This window comes from Meleagris gallopavo, chromosome 17, assembly GCF_905368555.1.
Source record: "Meleagris gallopavo chromosome 17, MGAL_WU_HG_1.1, whole genome shotgun sequence".
Classification (NCBI taxonomy): Eukaryota; Metazoa; Chordata; class Aves; order Galliformes; family Phasianidae; genus Meleagris; species Meleagris gallopavo.
Genome location: NC_139420.1, coordinates 12700123 through 12718069, shown reverse-complemented (window position 1 = coordinate 12718069; position 17947 = coordinate 12700123). Strand labels below are relative to the sequence as shown.

General features: G+C 48.0%; 1 protein-coding gene across 1 annotated transcript; it reads left to right on the top strand.

Annotated features, from left to right (window-relative positions):
- The first annotated feature begins 806 nt into the window (after positions 1 to 806).
- On the top strand, positions 807 to 16345 carry LOC109364222 (uncharacterized). The gene is made up of 6 exons (XM_085238282.1): positions 807 to 2058; positions 2252 to 2425; positions 2781 to 2971; positions 3690 to 3798; positions 12102 to 12211; positions 12920 to 16345. Exon 6 carries the CDS (start codon positions 15412 to 15414, stop codon positions 16330 to 16332), a length of 921 nt encoding a protein of 306 aa, XP_085094408.1. The 5' UTR covers positions 807 to 2058; positions 2252 to 2425; positions 2781 to 2971; positions 3690 to 3798; positions 12102 to 12211; positions 12920 to 15411; the 3' UTR covers positions 16333 to 16345.
- The last annotated feature ends 1602 nt before the right edge of the window (positions 16346 to 17947 follow it).

Sequence of the window (17947 nt, the reverse complement as noted above, 5' to 3'; positions counted from 1 at the left end):
CCGCACAGGCAGAGCCTGCCAGCCGGGGAGCCGCACGTGGGGACCGCAGCTGCGGGACAGCCTCCCAGGGCCACCAGTCCTGCCCAGTGCCCACGAGCACCGATGCGCACGTGAATTCCCCAGGTTCCAACACGAGGCGACGGGGGCACTGGCACCCGCAGCTCTCGGGGCTGCCCACCCCAGACATCCCCCGCTGCCGGACGCGCCGTGTGGGACGGGCACCTCGGGCACTGTCTGCCGCTGCTCGCAGCCCGCCTGCGCAAGCACGGGGGACGGCGCGGTGCCGACTGCGGGGACTGCCGTGCTGCAGCGGTGCCCACGTGCCTCCGTCCTGCCACCGCAGGGCGCAGCCCGGCTCCGTCCTCTCCTGCGGGGACCGACGGCCGTGCCCGGGATCCCCCCGAGCGCCTCTGCTGCAGGCTGAGCCGCCCCAGCTCTCCCGCACGCAGCCCCGCGGCTCCGCCGGCGCCATCGTGCCGACCCTCCGTCCGCGGCCGCCATTGGCGGAGAGCCCGCGCTCGCCCCCCTCCTCCGCGCTGCCATTGGTCGGTCCGCCGGATGGGGCGGGCGCTGCGCGTGGGGTCCTTTCCGTCCGCGCCCGCGCAGTCATTGCGTCATCACCGCGCGCGTCCCGCCTGGCCCTGGCCCTGGCCCTGGCCCGGCCGGCCGGCCCGGCCCGGCCCGCCCCGCCCCGCGCCGTGCGCCCGCTCCGCTTCCAGGGCCCCGGGCCGGCCGGGCTCCGGCTGGGGCTGCGGAAGGACGATGAGGAGGGCGGGGGCCCGCAGCGAGGCCGAGCCCGCGTCCAGATGGCTCTGCGGGGTCTCAGTGTCCTCAGGCAGATAACGGGAGGATGCGGGAGCTGAGGGGGATGGGAGGGAGGGGAGCGTCCTGCCGTGCCGCCGGCAGCCTGGGGACCACGTGCTGTGGGTGCCAGCACAAAACTCCTCCATCCGTCACCACGGAAGCAAAATGGTGATTCTGACATTATCTTTTGCAGGCGAGGATAACCAAGTCTTTGAAAAGTACAGCACCTCCCCGAGGGTGACGAAGTGTGCCTTTCTGATCTGAGTCCAGCAGACATTGCAGTCCCCAGCCGGGATTGTGACCCGGTGTCTTTCCAGTGCAGCCCACCCCAAGCGCAGCCCGAGTGCCCGGACAGCAGCACCTCCATGAGGAGCAGGTCGGCATCGCTGAGGAGCAGCCGAGCCTCTTGGAGGAGGACTTAGAATCAGGCAGCCGGTCCCAGGCAGCGGGCAGCACACACAGCTGTGATGCAGTCACACTTCTGTGTGAATTCTGTGCTTGATTAAATCCAAACAGATCTCTATGCCATGATGAGCAAAGCTTGCTATCAACCAAACGAGGTCAAAATATTCTTTCTCACCATTCCCTTCCCTTTCCCTTTGCTGAGGTCTTTATTGATCACTGGAGGATGTCAGTGACCATCAGGGTCTTTGCTCTTCTTCAGAGGACTCCGTTGGTCAGCAGAGGATATCAGAAGGTGTCACTGACCATGGAGAAGCCTCGTCCCTGCAGGGTTTGTGGCCCAGGACTTTGGGCAGGAGGAGGGCTGTCAGCAGCCCAGGGCAGGATGTGGGTCCCCTGGGGACAGCAGCCACAGCCCCGATACCATCTCCACAGTGACCCTGGGCCATCCGTAGGACAGCTCGAGACCCTCCTCTGCACAGCCCCTCAGAGCACGAGGGAAGGTCTTGGGGTGGCAGTGGTCCTTCTGGAAAGGGGTAGGGGGATGGTGCCCTCCATCCCCTCCATTCCCAGGCCCTGATGCCCAGTGCTCAGGGCTCCAGAGAGCCCCAGGGTCCCTCATTGTCCCTGTTCCAGTGCCACGCTTATTGTAACAGAGTTCTTCCTTATGTCCCATCTAAAGACTCTGTCCCTTGCTTTTTGCAGCCCCCCTTGGGATACTGAAGGCCGCCCTCAGAAGGTCTCCCCGGAGCCTTCTCTTCTGCTGGCTGCCAAATTCGATGCACATCATGAAATGCTTCATAAAGACAAAGCAGTGGAATGTCTTTAACCTCAACAAAATAATTTTTAAAGGTCGGATGGACTCTGCTATAGAAGCAGATGTCGAATGTGGCTTTTCTCCATCGAAAACTGATGCCTGGCAGCTTGAAGACTAATGTATATATGTACAGAGATTTTTTTTCCCTTCCAATTATAATAGTAAATTGAGACTATACTTTGAATTCATGATGAAATGCTAAAAATGTGTACTGTCATTTTCTGCCAGTACTCGGCTGACGGAGTTTTTGGCCGTTCTGTGGCATGTAATGCAATCAGCATGGAAGCATCGTTGGTCGTTGTGGATTTTGAGTAAGATTTCTCACCCTCTGCTCATGATGGGTGAGAGTTCAGCTGTCCAAAGAGAAGACTTGAGCTCTGCTTTTCCTACGTGTATTTTTGTGTAAGTAAAATTGAACCGCTGACTCAGTGCTAAAGCTGACTAAGCTCTTTGGAAACGTGTGGCATTTCACTGCTATATAAAGGCTCTTCCTGGTGGCTCCCATTGTATATATATCTCCACTTGTTCTAGAACACAGCTGGCGTGGCTAATGACTGGTGTGAATGACTTTGACTGATCACTGCAGGAATAAGAAACTTGAGGTTAATCTGTTTTGGTCATCTGTAGCAGCAGACACGTGCTTACCACGTGTATTCGTTGATTATACATTAGGTTAAATTATAACGTGGGTGCCAAAAATTGTCTCCGTATTAAGCTACCTCATCATCTGTTTTCCACTACTTTTTGTTCTTTGCAGTAGGCATCGAAGGTGAGACTGAATTGGAAAGTGAACGTGTGACTACTTTGGAAAATCAACCAACTCCTGGGGAGAAAACTACAGCACAACCTCTGCAGGCTCCTTCTGCATCTGCCTGGGGCACTGGCAGCAGTGCTGAAGATGAGAGTCCAGAAGGCACTCAGGCAGAAGTTAAAATTCAAAATGTGAAAGTAAGAATGAAGGCTTTAACAGAAGTTTTTGTCACTAAATTCAGAGAATTATTCTCAAACCTCCAAGACGTGACTGTTTTCACTTTGTGAGGAATAAGACATGCAGCAGAAGAAACACTATCTGACTCCTTTCACTGTGGCTTTCTGTTATTTCCTAGAACCCTGCTAGTTTTCTTTGTTGTTTTTCTTTCATCTATTGCTTTGCTTTGCTCTTTTTTCCTTTGCTCTGCTGTATGAGAGCTGTTGAACCACAGCCTGAACCACTGATGGAGCAGCTGAGGAAAGGACCCAGCCAGCCCTGGGAGCACAGGTGAAGGCAGTTCAGCTCCGTGGCTGGAAGGGGCAGAGCCTGGCTGCCCCTCTCTTGGAGCTCGTTTGAGGGCTGACTGCCACGGGGGAAGGGTTTCTTTCTGGCAGTTTCTCCACTGTGGGGTTTGTTCTGTGGGTGTAAATCCTTGGAGGTGAGTGGGTGGGCAGTCCTTTTCCTACCTTCTTAATATACTGCCATTGCACTGGTGTTTCTGCTGTTACTTATGTTATGGCTTTCTTATTTGCTTTTGTGTGTGTGTGTGTGTGTGCTGGTGCAGGGGGGGAGGGGGCCGGGGGCCGGGGCCGTCACGGCCGGGCCAGGTTTCCATTTCTTTGTGTACTGGTGTGTTGTTAAAACACGTTCTCTCCGTGTTTGTTGTCATCCCACTTTCTTCCCTCTGTTTTGCAGGTCAGCTCGTGCTAGAAGTGATGGTGTCACTGTATGAATGAAGGTCAGTCCAGGAGCAGCTGCTGATGGAAGGAATGAAGTCCACGTTACTAAACTGAAGCATCTCCTGGTAAGGTGTCAGAGCCGGCAGCAATGATGTCTGTCACTGTACAAACCAGAGGGCTGGCTCCTCCAAGTGCTTGCTGACTGATGTGTGAGAGCATCTGCCTTCTCCAACTGAATGATAAAGCTAAAGATGCTGAATCGTTACAGCTTATGCAGAGGTTGTGAATGTGCTCTCAAATGTTTCCTTTAGTGATAGAGTGTGCTCTGGCACTGTGATGGTCCTATCTCTGATCTGGAGCACTGCATCTCTTGCAAGCCTTGAGTGCCTGTTTCCATGAACCTTCCTTTCTTTCGCTCTTCAGAATAAGTGCAGGGTGCTTTTGGGGGAATCATCCAGGAGGCTGTCAGAAAGCCAGCTGTGACACGAAGGGATGCAATGGGAATGGACTGTCATTGCCACCAAGCAGAAGTGAGCTGCTTATGTCACGAAAGATATAATCTTGATTATTAGTTATGAGCAGTTGCAGTTGCAATAGGCGACCTCGAGTAACTATTTGTTCTGGAGCTCAGGGAAGAGTCATGAGAAGTGAAGTGGTAGTTATTGGCTTGGCTGTCAAAATGGTGGAGCTTTACTGGGAGTGAAAGGTGTGGGCTTTCTGTAGGCAGGCCCCGGGTTTATTTCTGTAAGCAGCCCCCCTCTCAGAGATTGGTCTTTGTTTGCTGCTTTGCTGTGCCTACCTGCCTGCTCCCTGGGCTTGCTGCATCTCATCCCCTCGTTTTTTCATGGCATTTGAACTTGTAGTTTCACTTCTAAATGTGAGAGCGGAGCTGGATAAGGGGAGGGTAAGTTGCTTCTTTATTTTCTGTTCTCCCAGGTGGGTCTGTATATTTTGTGCCCAAGTTGTGGCAGCTCTGTAACTGGGAATGTTCCTAATGGTCATAAAAAGACACTGCTGCCAGCACAGAACTTGGCCACAGGCCTGCCTGCTGGATTAAATTCTGTAGATTGATTATATGCTGTTTGAGATGGTATGTTCTGTTTATTTTTTGCAAGACGATCAGGTTTTGAGGTTGCTGAGATGCACTGATTAATCAATCACTTGCAGCTTGTTTGAGCTTGAAGCAGCTGAATCATCCCACACAGCATTGTTAAATAAAACCTTATAATCGCTTTGGAATTGTAGCTCTGCGCTAGGCTATGCCACTGGTGTGAATGTCCTTCCTCATCCTCCCACTGTGCTCCTCACTGGCAGAGGGTATCACAATCAGCTTTCTACCTCACACAGCAGTTTCTATCTGAGCAGAGATTTGGTCACTTTCCAGTTTCTCTGTGGCACCCCCCTGTGCTGTTAGTTCTCTCTTTCTGTTTTGGTGTCCTGTCTAGTCTTCAGTTTGCCCCAGGATGCCAGGCCAGCTGAAAAGAATTTTCAAATTATATCCATCCTGATTTCTTTATGTGTTGTCCTTCTTCTTGATGAGGAACACCGTAGAGTCTTCTGAAGAAATCACCATTTCAGACGTGCATACTGTTTACCTGTATAACCAATTACTCCTCTCAAGGCTCTTGTTCTCTAATGTGTTCAGTTCAGGATCAGTCCATGTCCTTTGTCCTCCCTGCTTTGCTGTCCTGTACGGATTTACCTGAGGTTTTTCTTCAGCCTGCTTTCCTTTCAGTGCTGACAATCATGAGGAACTCTTAGTTGTATGCTGCTGTGTTTGTTTTCCTCTTGATGTGCACATTCCTTCTTGATGTATAGCAGGTGCTGGTGATAGCAGAGCCCCTGTTCTCTGTGAGTGACTTGTGCTGAGCCAGTGTTTATTGAGCTCTGATCTGCAAGATTAAACATAGCTTCAAGCTACTTGTGTGGAATTGTGGTTTGCACTGCTTTGAATTTAGTCCTGCTGGCCAGAGATGGATGAGGCAGGGATGTTGGGATACTGAGAAAAGTGTTGACGTTTGATACTCTTGGTGGATTTTATTTTTTAAGCGAACATTGGGAACCAGTGAAGTTTAGCACAGGAGCTTTAATGATGTGGTTGTATCAGGTGTACCTGATTTCATGAAGATATGTGGCCTTTTAGTAGAGTTTAGGCTCTGACCCCTCAAAGCAGTGAATGGAATGAGTTCTGGGTGATACCAAGGCTAATAAAATAAGGTTTCGATGAAGCTGTCACAGAAGAGTTACCTGTCCTTACCAGGCTGGGTGGTGTGTGATGTACATTACTGAGACACTCCTTCCTCTGTGTTTAATGAAGTAGATGCTGTTACATAAGGGCATTAAGGCATTGGGTCTTACCTTCAAAGCACAGTGAAGGCAGTTGGAAGGCAGGAAGGTGACGAGCTGGGATCATATTGTGAGCCCAAATTCAGCAAACCATTACTGCTAAACAGGGGCCTCAGGCGTATGTTGTTAAGTTTTTCTGATTCCTGTAAGACTTAAACGTCTGTTTATAGGTTTGCAGTGTAGATATCTAGGAGCCATGTTTTTCCTAGGGAGAACGGTGTGCTTGCGTATCTTGTGTGCTCTTCAGCAAGGACATGGTAAAAACCAGTCCTGGATGTTTGGTGAGGGAGCAAAGTGAGAGAGGAGAGCCCAGTTAGTGGTGGGAGTCCTGAGCCAGCGGGTTTCTGTGCCTCTGTCTAGAGCAGAGGCATTTGGAAATTTTCAGATTAGCTTTGGATAAGCCTCTGAGCTTCTGGATGCTTTTCATGACCAGTAGAGTAGAGTAGAGAACAGTTACTCTGATTTTTTTCATTTTACTGAGCAGTTGAAAGCATCAGAGAGGACTTGCTGGCATCTGGATGAAGAGAGAGTGTTGAGAGGAAGAGGAAGCCGAGTTAAGCCGAGTTGTTAAGATCTGTGAAGGAAGGAATTAATTACTGTTTGCATTGGTATTTCATAGAATCATAGAATGACAAGGCTGGAAATGACCTACAAGACCATCTAGTCCAACTGTCCTCCCATCACCATTGCCACCACGAGCACTAAACCATATCTCGTAGCTCCTCCTCCAGATGCCTCTTGAACACTGCCAGGGACGGCGACTCCACCACTTCCCTGGGCAGCCATTCCAGTGCCTGACCACTCTCTGAGAGAAAAACCTCAGAGAGGTCTAACCTAAACCTCCTCCAGTACAACTTGTGGCCATTTCCTTGGGTCCTGTTTGTTACCTGGGAGAAGAGGCCAAACTCTTCCTCGTCATCACAACCTCCCTTCAGGAAATTGTAGAGTGCAGTAAGGTCTCTTCTGAGCCGCCTCTTCTCTACACTAAACAATCCCAGCTCCCTGAGCCGCTCCTCATAAGATTTGTGCTCCAGACCCCTCACCAGTTTTGCTGTCCTCCTTTAGATGTTGGGGCCTCAGTGTCTTTCTTGTAGTGAGGGGCCCAAAACTGAACGTGGTACTTGAGGTGTGGCCTCACCAGTGCTGAGTACAGGGGGCTGATTCCCTCCCTGCTCCTGCTGGCCACACTATTTCAAATGCAGGCCAGGATGCTGTTGGCCCTCTTTGCCACCTGGGCACACTGTCGGCTGCTGTTCAGCCAAGCACCAACCAACACCCCCAGGTCCCTTCCTCCTTACAGTCATCCAGCTGCTCAGCCCCAGGCCTGTTGTGCTGCGTGGGGTTGTTGTGGCCAAAGTGCAGGACCTGGCTCTTGGCCTTGTTGAACCTCAGCCTAGTGGTCCAGCTTATGCAGATCCCTCTGAAGGGCTTCTCTGCCCTCAGGCAGATCAACACCACCTTCCAGCTTGGTGTTATCTGCAAACGTACTGAGGGTGCACTCAATCCCTTCATCTAGGTCATCAGTAAAGATATTAAACAAGATGGGCCCCAGTACTGACCCCTGGGGGTTGCCAGCTGGACTTAGCTCCGTTAACCACTACCCGTTGGGCACAGCCCTCTAGCAGTTCCTTAGCCAAAGAAGGCTATACCTGTCCAGGCCATGGGCAGCCAGTTTCCCCAGGACAATACTGTGGGAGACCGTGACAAAGATTTTGCTGAAGTCTAGGCAGACTATATCAATAAATAGCCTTTCCCTCATCTACCAGGCTGGTCACCTAGTCACAGAAGGAGATGAGGTTTGACAAGCACGACCTGCCTTTCATGAACCTGTCCTGGTTGGGCCTGATCCCCTGGATGCCATGCGTGTACCATGTGATCTCACCCAAGGTGATTTGTTCCATAAGTTTCCCCTATCTGGGGACTGGCCTGTAGTTCCCCGGATCCTCCGTACAGCCCTTCTTGTAGATAAGAGTCACATTGGCAAGCCTCTGGTTCCTCTCCAGTTAAGCAGGAGCGCTGGTAGATAGCGGAGAGTGGCTCAGCAGTCACCCCCACCAGCTCCCTCAGCACCCTAGGATGGAGCCCATCTGGTCCCATGGGCTTGTGACAGTCCAGATGGAGGAGGAGCGCTCTGTCTCCACATGAATCACTGGGGGTGTATTCTGCATAGCATCCCAGACTTCCAGATTGGGACATAAAGTGCCCTGATGATAACTGATCTGCCTTTTAAAGGCAGGTGTAAAAAAGGCATTGAGGACCTCAGCCTTCTGCTTATCCTCAGTGGTCACATTCCCCCTGCATCAAGAAAAGGATGGAAATTCTCCTTGGTTGTTCTCTTACCACTGATATATTTATAAAAGGATTTCTTACTCTCTTACTGCGGTGGCTAATCTGAGTTCAGATTGGGCTTTTGCCTTCCTAACTTCTTCCCTGCATAGCATACCTTAGCAACTTCCTTGCAATCTCCCCAAGTAGCCTGTCCCTTCAATTTTGTCACCTTACTGCCCTTCTTGTCTCCCTAGGGCCCATCTGACTTCTGGGATTGCTGAATAGCTGTGGTTTGCTACCTCCTGCCTGTAACAGCAAAAACCAGTGTTAGAAAAATCAATGGGAATTTGGTGGTGTAAGTTTTCGAGTATTGTTTATTTTAGTAAAATGCACTGAATGTCTCAGGATGAAAGTCCAAATACCTACCCAAGTGTATTACAGTAATCATGGAATTTCTATTTCAAAGTCTTTTTCAAAGCCCTTCAAATGGAAAGACAAAGGGAAATGCAGCTTTGGAGAAGTAAGTGGTGCGTACTAAGAAAACAAGCATCTAGAAATGTTAAAGAGGACTAACTTATGAAAACTGACTCCAGTAATGTTAGCGTATAGCTTTCTTCATGAGGGTACTCAGGAATTCTTTTGATAGTGAGTGATACAATAACAACTCCAGGTGCACACTCAGCTTGGAAATGCATGCACATCGTGTTTGGTTGGCCAGCTGCTTTGACTCCGTCACATTGCATCATCTTGTCCTGAACTCTTTCGTCCCTCTGTCAAAAGCTTTGCTCGATCTAGACTCATTGCAGGTGCTGAATCTGTTATTTTGATCCATGTGAGATTGATACAGAGATTAAACAGAAAGTAAGGTAGGGTTCTGCCACACTAATTCGAGTGTCTTAGGAGCACGATCTTGCTTAGGATAGGGTGTCTGCTAATGATCATCGCCCCACAGCCTTTGTGGGACTCAGACTTGTAGAATTAGCTCCTTGAAGAGAGAGGCTCCCAAGGTGTTAATCCACGTAAACTTCAGAGTGCCAGGTTGTGTGATGGCATTTATAGGGCAGAACCCACAGAGAATGTGCCTCTGTTGCCACTCTGTCTTGTGATGACGCAGCACCTGCTGTAGCATGGGGTCAGTGGGACTGCAGGCACAGTGGGGTGGGAGTTGAGCCAGCCACAGCCTGGTGTACGCCGTGCAGGGTGCCCTGCCTGGTGCTGGGCTTAGTGCTGCCCTGTGCTGGTGAGGCTGCTTGGGGGTGTGTGGGGCAGCACTTGGGGCAGCTTCCTGCCAAGCAGGACCCCGAGCAGCAGCAGGTCACTTGTGTGAGCAGGGGCGTGGGAGGAGAGCGCATTGCACTGCTGTTACTGCCTCAGAGGAATGTTGTTATCTTTAAAATGTTTCTATCTGCTGTAGGACTCGTGTCATTCTCACATCCCACTCTAGAGCGCTCTGTCGCTACATTTGAGTACAGGCGAAGAGTACAAGCTTGTTGGATTTCCTTTTATCTTTGCTATCCACAGGAAACAGTGGGTGGCTTCAAAAGTAGTTAGAATTGTCTCTGCTAAGATGAAGTTTTGCTGCATGTAACACAGAACCCTGAAGTTTTGGTATTTTACAGCTGATACAACCAGTCTTTCCGATCTACTGAAGAAGTAGGCTTAGGAACACAGAGAATAAGTCCCAGCTGCAGTAGGTGATCGTGTAGCTTGAGAAAGGCTGACCCTGGGGGCTCAGGCGGTTCAGATCTTAGTACCTTTTGGTATTCTAAAGCGTGAATAATTCAGCTGATGTACTTCTCCTTGTATTGTTGCTTCTTCATTGCTGATGGATAATTTCAGCAGTTTTTGCTGGGCCGGTTGCTGGTTAGCAGACAGGCTTTTGTACTTATCTTCGTAAGGCAGGTGGATGCGAAGAGTAACATTTTGCTAAAGGCAAGGTGGTTTTAAAAATCATGAATGTTCTGCTTCCGAGTGATTTTCTCCCGTTTTTTGATTCAAACAAGAGGAACTTATGATTTTTTTTTTTTTTTAATGCCAGGCATTGTGTTCAACTTAAAAAAATTAACACATTAAACTTAGCTTTGTTTACATCTTGGTAACTGCTGAGGCTTGGGCTGACAACAGCTTTCAGCTATGTCTGAACTAGACTGGATTTATCTCATGCTTTTAATATGTCAGTATTTCTCTTCCAGACCTCTGAATCAATGACTCCTCTGCTATCTGTCTTTTCTGGTTGCTGGAGAGAAGAGTTACTATGTTACATCCTGATTTGTAAGATCAAGCTTGGTGATTTTCAGTAATTCAGGATTTTCTTGCTTTTCTTTAAGTGAAATAAGTGCTAACCTATCATATTGTGACATTTCTTTTTCTTTTCCTGTGTGTAATGCAAAGGGATGGGGTTGGAGGTGCCTGCTGGTTCGTGTGGCATCCCGGATTTTCCTGTGCAGCTTAAGTTACATAACAGGAAATTCTCAAATATGGTAAAAACTTGATTTCTCATGTTTTGGTATGTATGTTAAAGTCACTGTGGTTCCAGTTCAGACAGCGTCGCCTCGCATATGTTTGTTGTCTCATAGTAAAAAATTATGTTAATAATTTGGCTACATACATACTCCACCCATAGTTTGCATATTGTCTTCTTATGGTGAGGTTTGCCTGTTAAGTAGAAAGACAAAGTGAGCTTAGATTACAGAAGCAGAGAAGCAAAGACAGCTTAGAGGCTCAACACAGTACAGATCAGTAGAGTTTTGCTTTGAAGTTGTAATGCTGTGGGTCTTACGTGGGATGAGATACGGGTGTGAATGCTACAGACAAGTGTTTTTCCTGGGTCCATTGTTTACCTGCTGCCATGCAAGCCAGCTCTTTTTTTCTCTGCCTCTGCTTTTATTGTTCATATCTATCTGCATCACAAAATCTCTAATAGATTTTGTTTCTAACATTGTATGGCTAGAAGAAGGGCTTATCTCAGCCTTTATATCATCATCGGATGGAGATTGGTAGTGTATGGGAGAGTTTGCATAAATTATTAGCATCTTACCAAAACCAAAGAACAGGAAAAAAAAAAGCCCAAAGAAATGATTATAGCCGAGCCAGCAGGAAACATTATCTTCAGTTTGTGGAGTCTACCCTTTGTCCCCATTTTGCTCAGCACTGGCTGGATGGGGTTAACATTGACCACTAATGAAAGCGCTCTGCTACCTGTCTCAGCAGTGCTCCGGTCTTTGTTGCTGCATTACGACTGTACTGCTCCTACTGATGTGTTTTCTCACATCCTCAGTTGTTATCTGAGCAGTAGTCGCCCGCACAAGCTGTACAGTCAGTGACTGCTTGCTCCGGGTGCTACGTAAGCACAGCAGAAGGATGCTAGGGGTTTGCAGATAGTGTCTGCACGCTGTTGCTCTTTCAAAGAAGCCTCTGTTCTGGCTAACTGTAGAAAAAACCATTTTTTTCCATCATAAGATCCTTGGAAACACAGTCCAAGTGTATGGAAGTTTGAGTGTAAATGTCTTTTTGCAGTAGGTGCAATGAGGTTCTCTATTTTTCAGGAAGATAAGTGAGACAGTAAGGAAAACTGCTGGCTCAGGCTTCACCTCATTGTTGTGTTACCCACTCACAGGTATCGTGTCTTTGGTAACAGGGTGTAACACAGTGACTCCTGTACCAAGACTGCTGTCATAGGCCAACAAGGGCCTGTGATGCCAGGGTGAAGGCTGATATTGCAGATTACTTCCAGTCACTGGAATAGATGGAGTTTACACAGCCTTGGACATGGGGCTGTGCTTTATTTTTCTTTTTTGTTTCCTTCTTGTTACAGGGAGACCCTTCTGCCCCTGTGAAGTCACTCTGTGGAATGAAAGGTTCTGCAGCTGTGGAAGGAGGATCACTGCATCAGGAGAGGCTGCACGTTCAGACACATGGAAATTGGTGTGTTTGCCTAAAGATGTGTTCTCAAACTCAATCCCCAAAAACACTGAATTGCTGTAGGAGGCTAAACGTGCTTTTATAGGCTAGATTCATTTGCTTTAAAATGATATTTGTTTTGATGACAGGGAAGACAATTGAACACTGCAAAGATCTGTGTTTATCAGACAGGAAACAGTGGGCGTTGGCCTCCTGTGAGCTGGGCTTGATACTGATCCACCAGGACTGCTCTGTCCTGGATTTCTGCAAAGAACATTGTCCTAACTGCTTGTAGTTTTAAAGTGTGGGGAAGGAAAGAAGGAGAGAGTGGTAAGGAACTAAGAACCTGCAAGATAATTTTGGATAGATGTAACCGAGGCAGTTAAAGCCAGTGTTTCCCTCTGAATAATCCAAGTGTTTTGTGCTGTGTGTTACTTCAACTCCCCCAGACTGATGTTTGAGTGTGCTTGTCTTCTCCAACTGAATGATGAGAAAGCAAAATATGTTAATTAGCTACAGTTTGTGCAGACTTTGTGAATATGTCCCCGAATACTTTACTTTGCTGACAAAGGATCCTCTGGAATAATGTTCCAGCACTATGATAATCCTGTCCCTGGCATAACCTGGAGAAGTGTCTCTTTGCAAACCTTAGGTGCCTATTTCCAATGAGATTGTGATTGTCTCAACTAAGCATATCAAAAGAGCTGCTCATGAAGTATTGCTTTCTTACAGTATGAAGATGATGCAAGTGGCCATCCACTGAAGAACAGAATTGCTGAAATACAGGGCAAGAACGCAGGGTCTGAAAAACGAACCGAGAGAGGTAGAGATAGAAAACAGGCGAACATACCTGTTCAGAGTATGTTTCTTGGCTTTGCTTTCAGTTGCAGCTTTGCTTTCCATTCTTTGCCTTGCCTTGCTTTGCCTTCCTTGTTTCCTTGCCCATGCCATTCCTCTTAGCTTGCCTTCACTTACCTGATGCTGTCTCTCTGCCTTGACTGCTGTGTTTTTTCCTTTCCTGGCTTCTGGAAGTGCAGGCAGCTCTCTAGGCTTTTGTGCAGTGCTTGCTGCATTTGCAGCTCCTTCTCGGTTTCCCAGGTGGGTCCACGCCTCGTGGGCATCCTTGCCTCTTGCCTTGTGCTGGCCTGGCGGCTTTTCCTGTGCTGGCTGGGTGGATCCATGCCCGGTAGCTACCCTTCCGTCCTCCTTGGCATGTCTTCAAGTGCTTTGCCTTCCTCCAGAGAGGTGTTTTGTTCCGACTGGCAGGCACAGACTCCTTCTGGGCTGGTGACCCTGAAGGTGCATGTGTGGTGGAGGCAGCAGCATGCCCAGTAGCTACCCTTTCCTCCTCCCGGGCACGGATGCCAAGATTTTGGCCTCCTGCACACTCGGTGGTCATCTGTGCTTTGCCATGTCCTTGTATTTTTTTGCTTTTTCATGTTGCTGCAGAGGCTGCTGCTGCTGCATGGGTTGATGTTGGTTTCCTTGGTTTGTTTTCCGTGTTGTTTTTCTGTGGTTTCTGCCTTGGTTTCCTGCTTCTTCTGCATTGCAATGCATTGTTTTTTTCTTTTTCCAGTGTTGTTTTTTTTTCCCTTTTATTTCTGTTCATGGAACTGCTTTTTCCTTTCCTAAGCGTATTCTCCTCCGTTTGTGAGGATTTCAATTGATTTTGCTTGGCTCTCCTTGGCTTTTTATTACTTACTCTTTCTTTTCTTTTGCTGGTTTTTCCTGGCTTTGGTTTGCTCTTTGGTTATTGTTGGTATCGTGGCCTTGCATTGCTGTTTAATTTTCATTCTTTCTTTCCACTGTTAAGCACTGGTGAGCTTTTTTCTCTCTTTACTTTGCTAGGATTCTTTGCTTTGCCATGCTAGTGTATTGAATTCATTGGCTTTCCTCTTGTATTTCTCGACCTCGTTTTGCTTTGCTTTGCTCTCCATCCTTGTTTTGCAATTTCTCATTTGTTTTTTTTTCTGTAGTAAGCCTTTTTTCTTTGCTTTGCATTGTCTTTGTTTCATATTTGTAGGTTCTTTGTCTTTCCTGCTCCTTTCTTTGCGTGATCTTGTTCCTTGCTGCAAGGACTCCTTTCCTGTTCAGAGTATGTTTCTTGGTTTTGCTTTGGTTTTTCTTGCTTTTTTATTGTTTTTCTTAGTTCTCTTCTTCCCTGTTCCTTTCTTTGCTTTCTTTTCCTTTTTCCGAAGAGTTTGACTTGCCTCTTGTATGGGGCTGCTGAATCACGGTCTGAACCTTTGATTGATCACCTGAGGCGAGCAATGAGTCAGCCACGGGAGCACAGGTGAAGGCAATTCACCTGTGCTGCAGGAAGGGGTGGAGCCTGGCTCCACCTCTTCTAGACCTATTGATGAGCTGACTGTCTGTGGGGAAGGATCTCTCTGGTGATCCGCTCCATCAGGAGTTCATCTCTCGAGCCCAGGACAGGGTGAGTGACTTTCTCTCATTTTCTCCCATATAAATTAAATTAGCCAAGCTCCTGGATATATATATACCATCTATATATCTATTGACTATATACCATTTGTCTATCCATTGATTAAACAATTGGCGAGCCAGGCCGGCCAAATCCACTTTACATCATGTTTCTCTTATGGATTTTCTATAAATGGGTCAAGGGGGAGAACACCATTCCCCTTGATGAAATGATCCCTGGGCAGATCCCAGGGTTTCTGGGATCTCCTTATTATCAACTGGCAACTATAATTGAGAAATGAGGTCCCCTGTGTTTCCCCAGTATGCTTAACAGAATACTTTCAGGGACTGGACAAAGATGTCTTAACTACGAAAGCAAGGCAATTAGCTGCATCCACAGTGGCATAGCCACTGTTGAATGCTTTAAATCAAGCAGAGACAAGATCAGGTAATTTAGAAAATGAAAATCAGCTACTAAAAGCTTGGATTGACAAATTGGAGGAAGGACTTAATGTACTGACGGGGAAAAAAACAATTTTACAATCTCTAGGTCAGGTCCGTAGTATTTCAATAGATGATAGTCATACCTCTGAAGTAGCGGACCTGGTTCAAGAGGAAAACAGGAGTTCCAAATCAGACCTAGAGGCTCCAGTTATGGCGGATCCCCTGGAACTCCGTCCTATTATAACTCAAAAAACAAAAAAAGTACAAGATAGACCGGCAGGGGTGCCCCCGACCAATGGCCCCCTGCCGAAACGCATTTGCATGTGACAGCCAGACCATACACTCCTACTGAATTAATGGACCTGGTGCAGCGATTTCGGCAGAGGCCGAGAGAGAGTATACCTGCATGGCTGCTCAGGTTATGGGATTCAGGAGCAGAAAGTGTTATGGTTAATGGGCCGGAAATGGCAAAGCTGGCCACCATAACATTACATCCTGCTGTCAGGCAGAGACTATACGCTGCCATCCAGTATAGCAATGAGAACCACTCAATAATAGATTGGTTAATGGCAGTATGCCGGATGGTCTGGCCAAATAAAACAGATATTCCATTAAACATAGGGCTATGGTCCTCCATGGAGGACCCTCAAAATTACATTCACGACTTAGGCATGAGAGAAGCAATATATGAAGACTCGTATGATAGCCCAGATATGATCAAGTTCTCGGCGGGCATGCGAGATTTAATTTTACAACAGGCCCCTTCCCACCTATATGGGACCTTGGTTTCAATATTAAACCCTCTGGTGACCTCGGAAGCCGTAGTTCAGCAGGCTGCTCAGATAGTTGCTGATCTGCGGGAGACAGAACGCCTACAGACCAGGTGCAACATTCGGATGTTAGAAGAAGCTGAGCTCCTGCCGGTGACTAAAACCAAGACGCCGGCTATTCGAGCTCCTCGATCGGGACCCATAAGGGTTTCCCAAAAACAAATGTTTAATGACCTAATTCGAGCTGGGGTCCAATTTGCTAAGATTGACCGCCAGCCCAACCATGTCCTTCTCCAGCTTTGGAGACAGCTAAAGGACAATCAAAAATTTCAAAACTACCCTAAGAAACCAAGGGTAAGAATTATAGAGAGGATACCAACAACAGCATGGAACCTAGAAGACTTCATTGTTCCTAATAGGAAAAAAGAGCTGCCTCAAGTGTCTCGGGCCACGATGCCTGAGCCATCGGAAGCAAAAGAATTGGCCCTAGCACAGTTCATGGCGTGACGGGGGATGTTGGGCCTCCAGACGGGACCGGAGGCCCTATGTAGAATTAACGATTTATTGGTCCCGAAAAAATATTCAGAGAGTTATGGCATTAGTGGACACTGGAGCAGAAACATCAATCGTTTACGGAGATCCAAACAAATTTCATGGAAACAGAGTGATGATTGGTGGTTTTGGGGGACAAACTATTCCTGTCACCCAAACATGGTTAAAACTGGGGGTTGGGCGTCTCCCACCCCGGGAGTATAAGGTATCTATTGCCCCAGTCCAGGAATACATCTTGGGCATAGATATTCTATGCGGTCTGGCTCTCCAGGCAACCGTGGGAGAGTTCAGACTCTGACAGAGATGTATCAGTATCCGGGCGGTGCAGGTAATATTAAGAACCCATGCGAAACATGGGCCAATTTGTTTGCCAAAACCGCGCCGGATTACTCATGTGAGACAGTACAGACTCCCGGGGGGGCAGGACAAAATATCAAAAACAGTGCAGGAATTAGAAAAAGTGGGCATTATAAGACCTGCCCACAGCCCATATAATTCCCCCATATGGCCAGTGCGAAAGTCGGATGGCACGTGCAGAATGACAGTAGATTATAGGGAATTAAATAAGGTCACGCTGCCTATTCATGCAGCCGTACCCAATATTGCTTCCCTAATGGACACATTGAGTAGGGAGATAAAAACCTATCATTGTGTCCTAGATTTAGCAAATGCGTTCTTCAGTATCCCAATTGCTGAGGAATCGCAAGATCAGTTTGCGTTTACGTGGGGAGGCAGGCAGTGGACCTTTCAGGTCCTGCCACAGGGGTACGTGCATTCACCAACATGTTGTCATAATCTAGTGGCGCGTGACCTGGCCGACTGGAAAAAACCTGATAATGTTAACTTGTATCACTATATTGATGATCTCCTGCTGACATCCGACTCACTGGAGGCAATGGGACAGGCGGTGGATTCATTAACCGCCTATTTACAACACAGGGGATGGGCTATAAATCCCCAAAAGGTGCAAGGTCCGGGCCTGTCTGTAAAATTCCTGGGGGTGGTTTGGTCAGGAAAGACCAAAGTACTGCCCAGTGCTGTCATCGAAAAGGTTCAGGCGTTCCCAGTCCCTACAACATCGAAGCAGCTGCAAGAGTTTCTAGGTGTATTGGGTTATTGGCGTTCTTTTATACCTCACCTAGCGCAGCTGCTAAGACCACCGTCTAGACTCACAAAAAAGGGGCAGCTTTGGGATTGGGGGAAAACAGAACAGGATGCTTTTCAACAGGCGAAACTGGCAGTTAAACAAGCCCAGGCATTGGGTCTATTTGATCCTACCCTCCCAGCCGAGTTAGATGTTCACATCACTCAAGATGGCTTTGGTTGGGGCCTGTGGCAACACCAGAGTTCTGTTCAGGCCCCCATTGGTTTCTGGTTGAAAAACAGTTATTGGCTGCCTATTCGGCATTGCAGGCAGTAGAGCCAATAACTCAAACAGCTGAAGTTATAGTCAAGACCACTCTGCCGATTCAGGGGTGGGTGAAAGATCTGACCCACCTTCCGAAGACAGGGGTGGCCCAAGCACAAACAGTGGCACAATGGGTCGCCTATCTCAGCCCAAGGAGCAGTC

Coding starts and splice junctions, on each gene's coding strand:
- LOC109364222 (XM_085238282.1), top strand. CDS start 15,412: ATGGACCTGGTGCAGCGATTTCGGCAGAGGCCGAGAGAGAGTATACCT.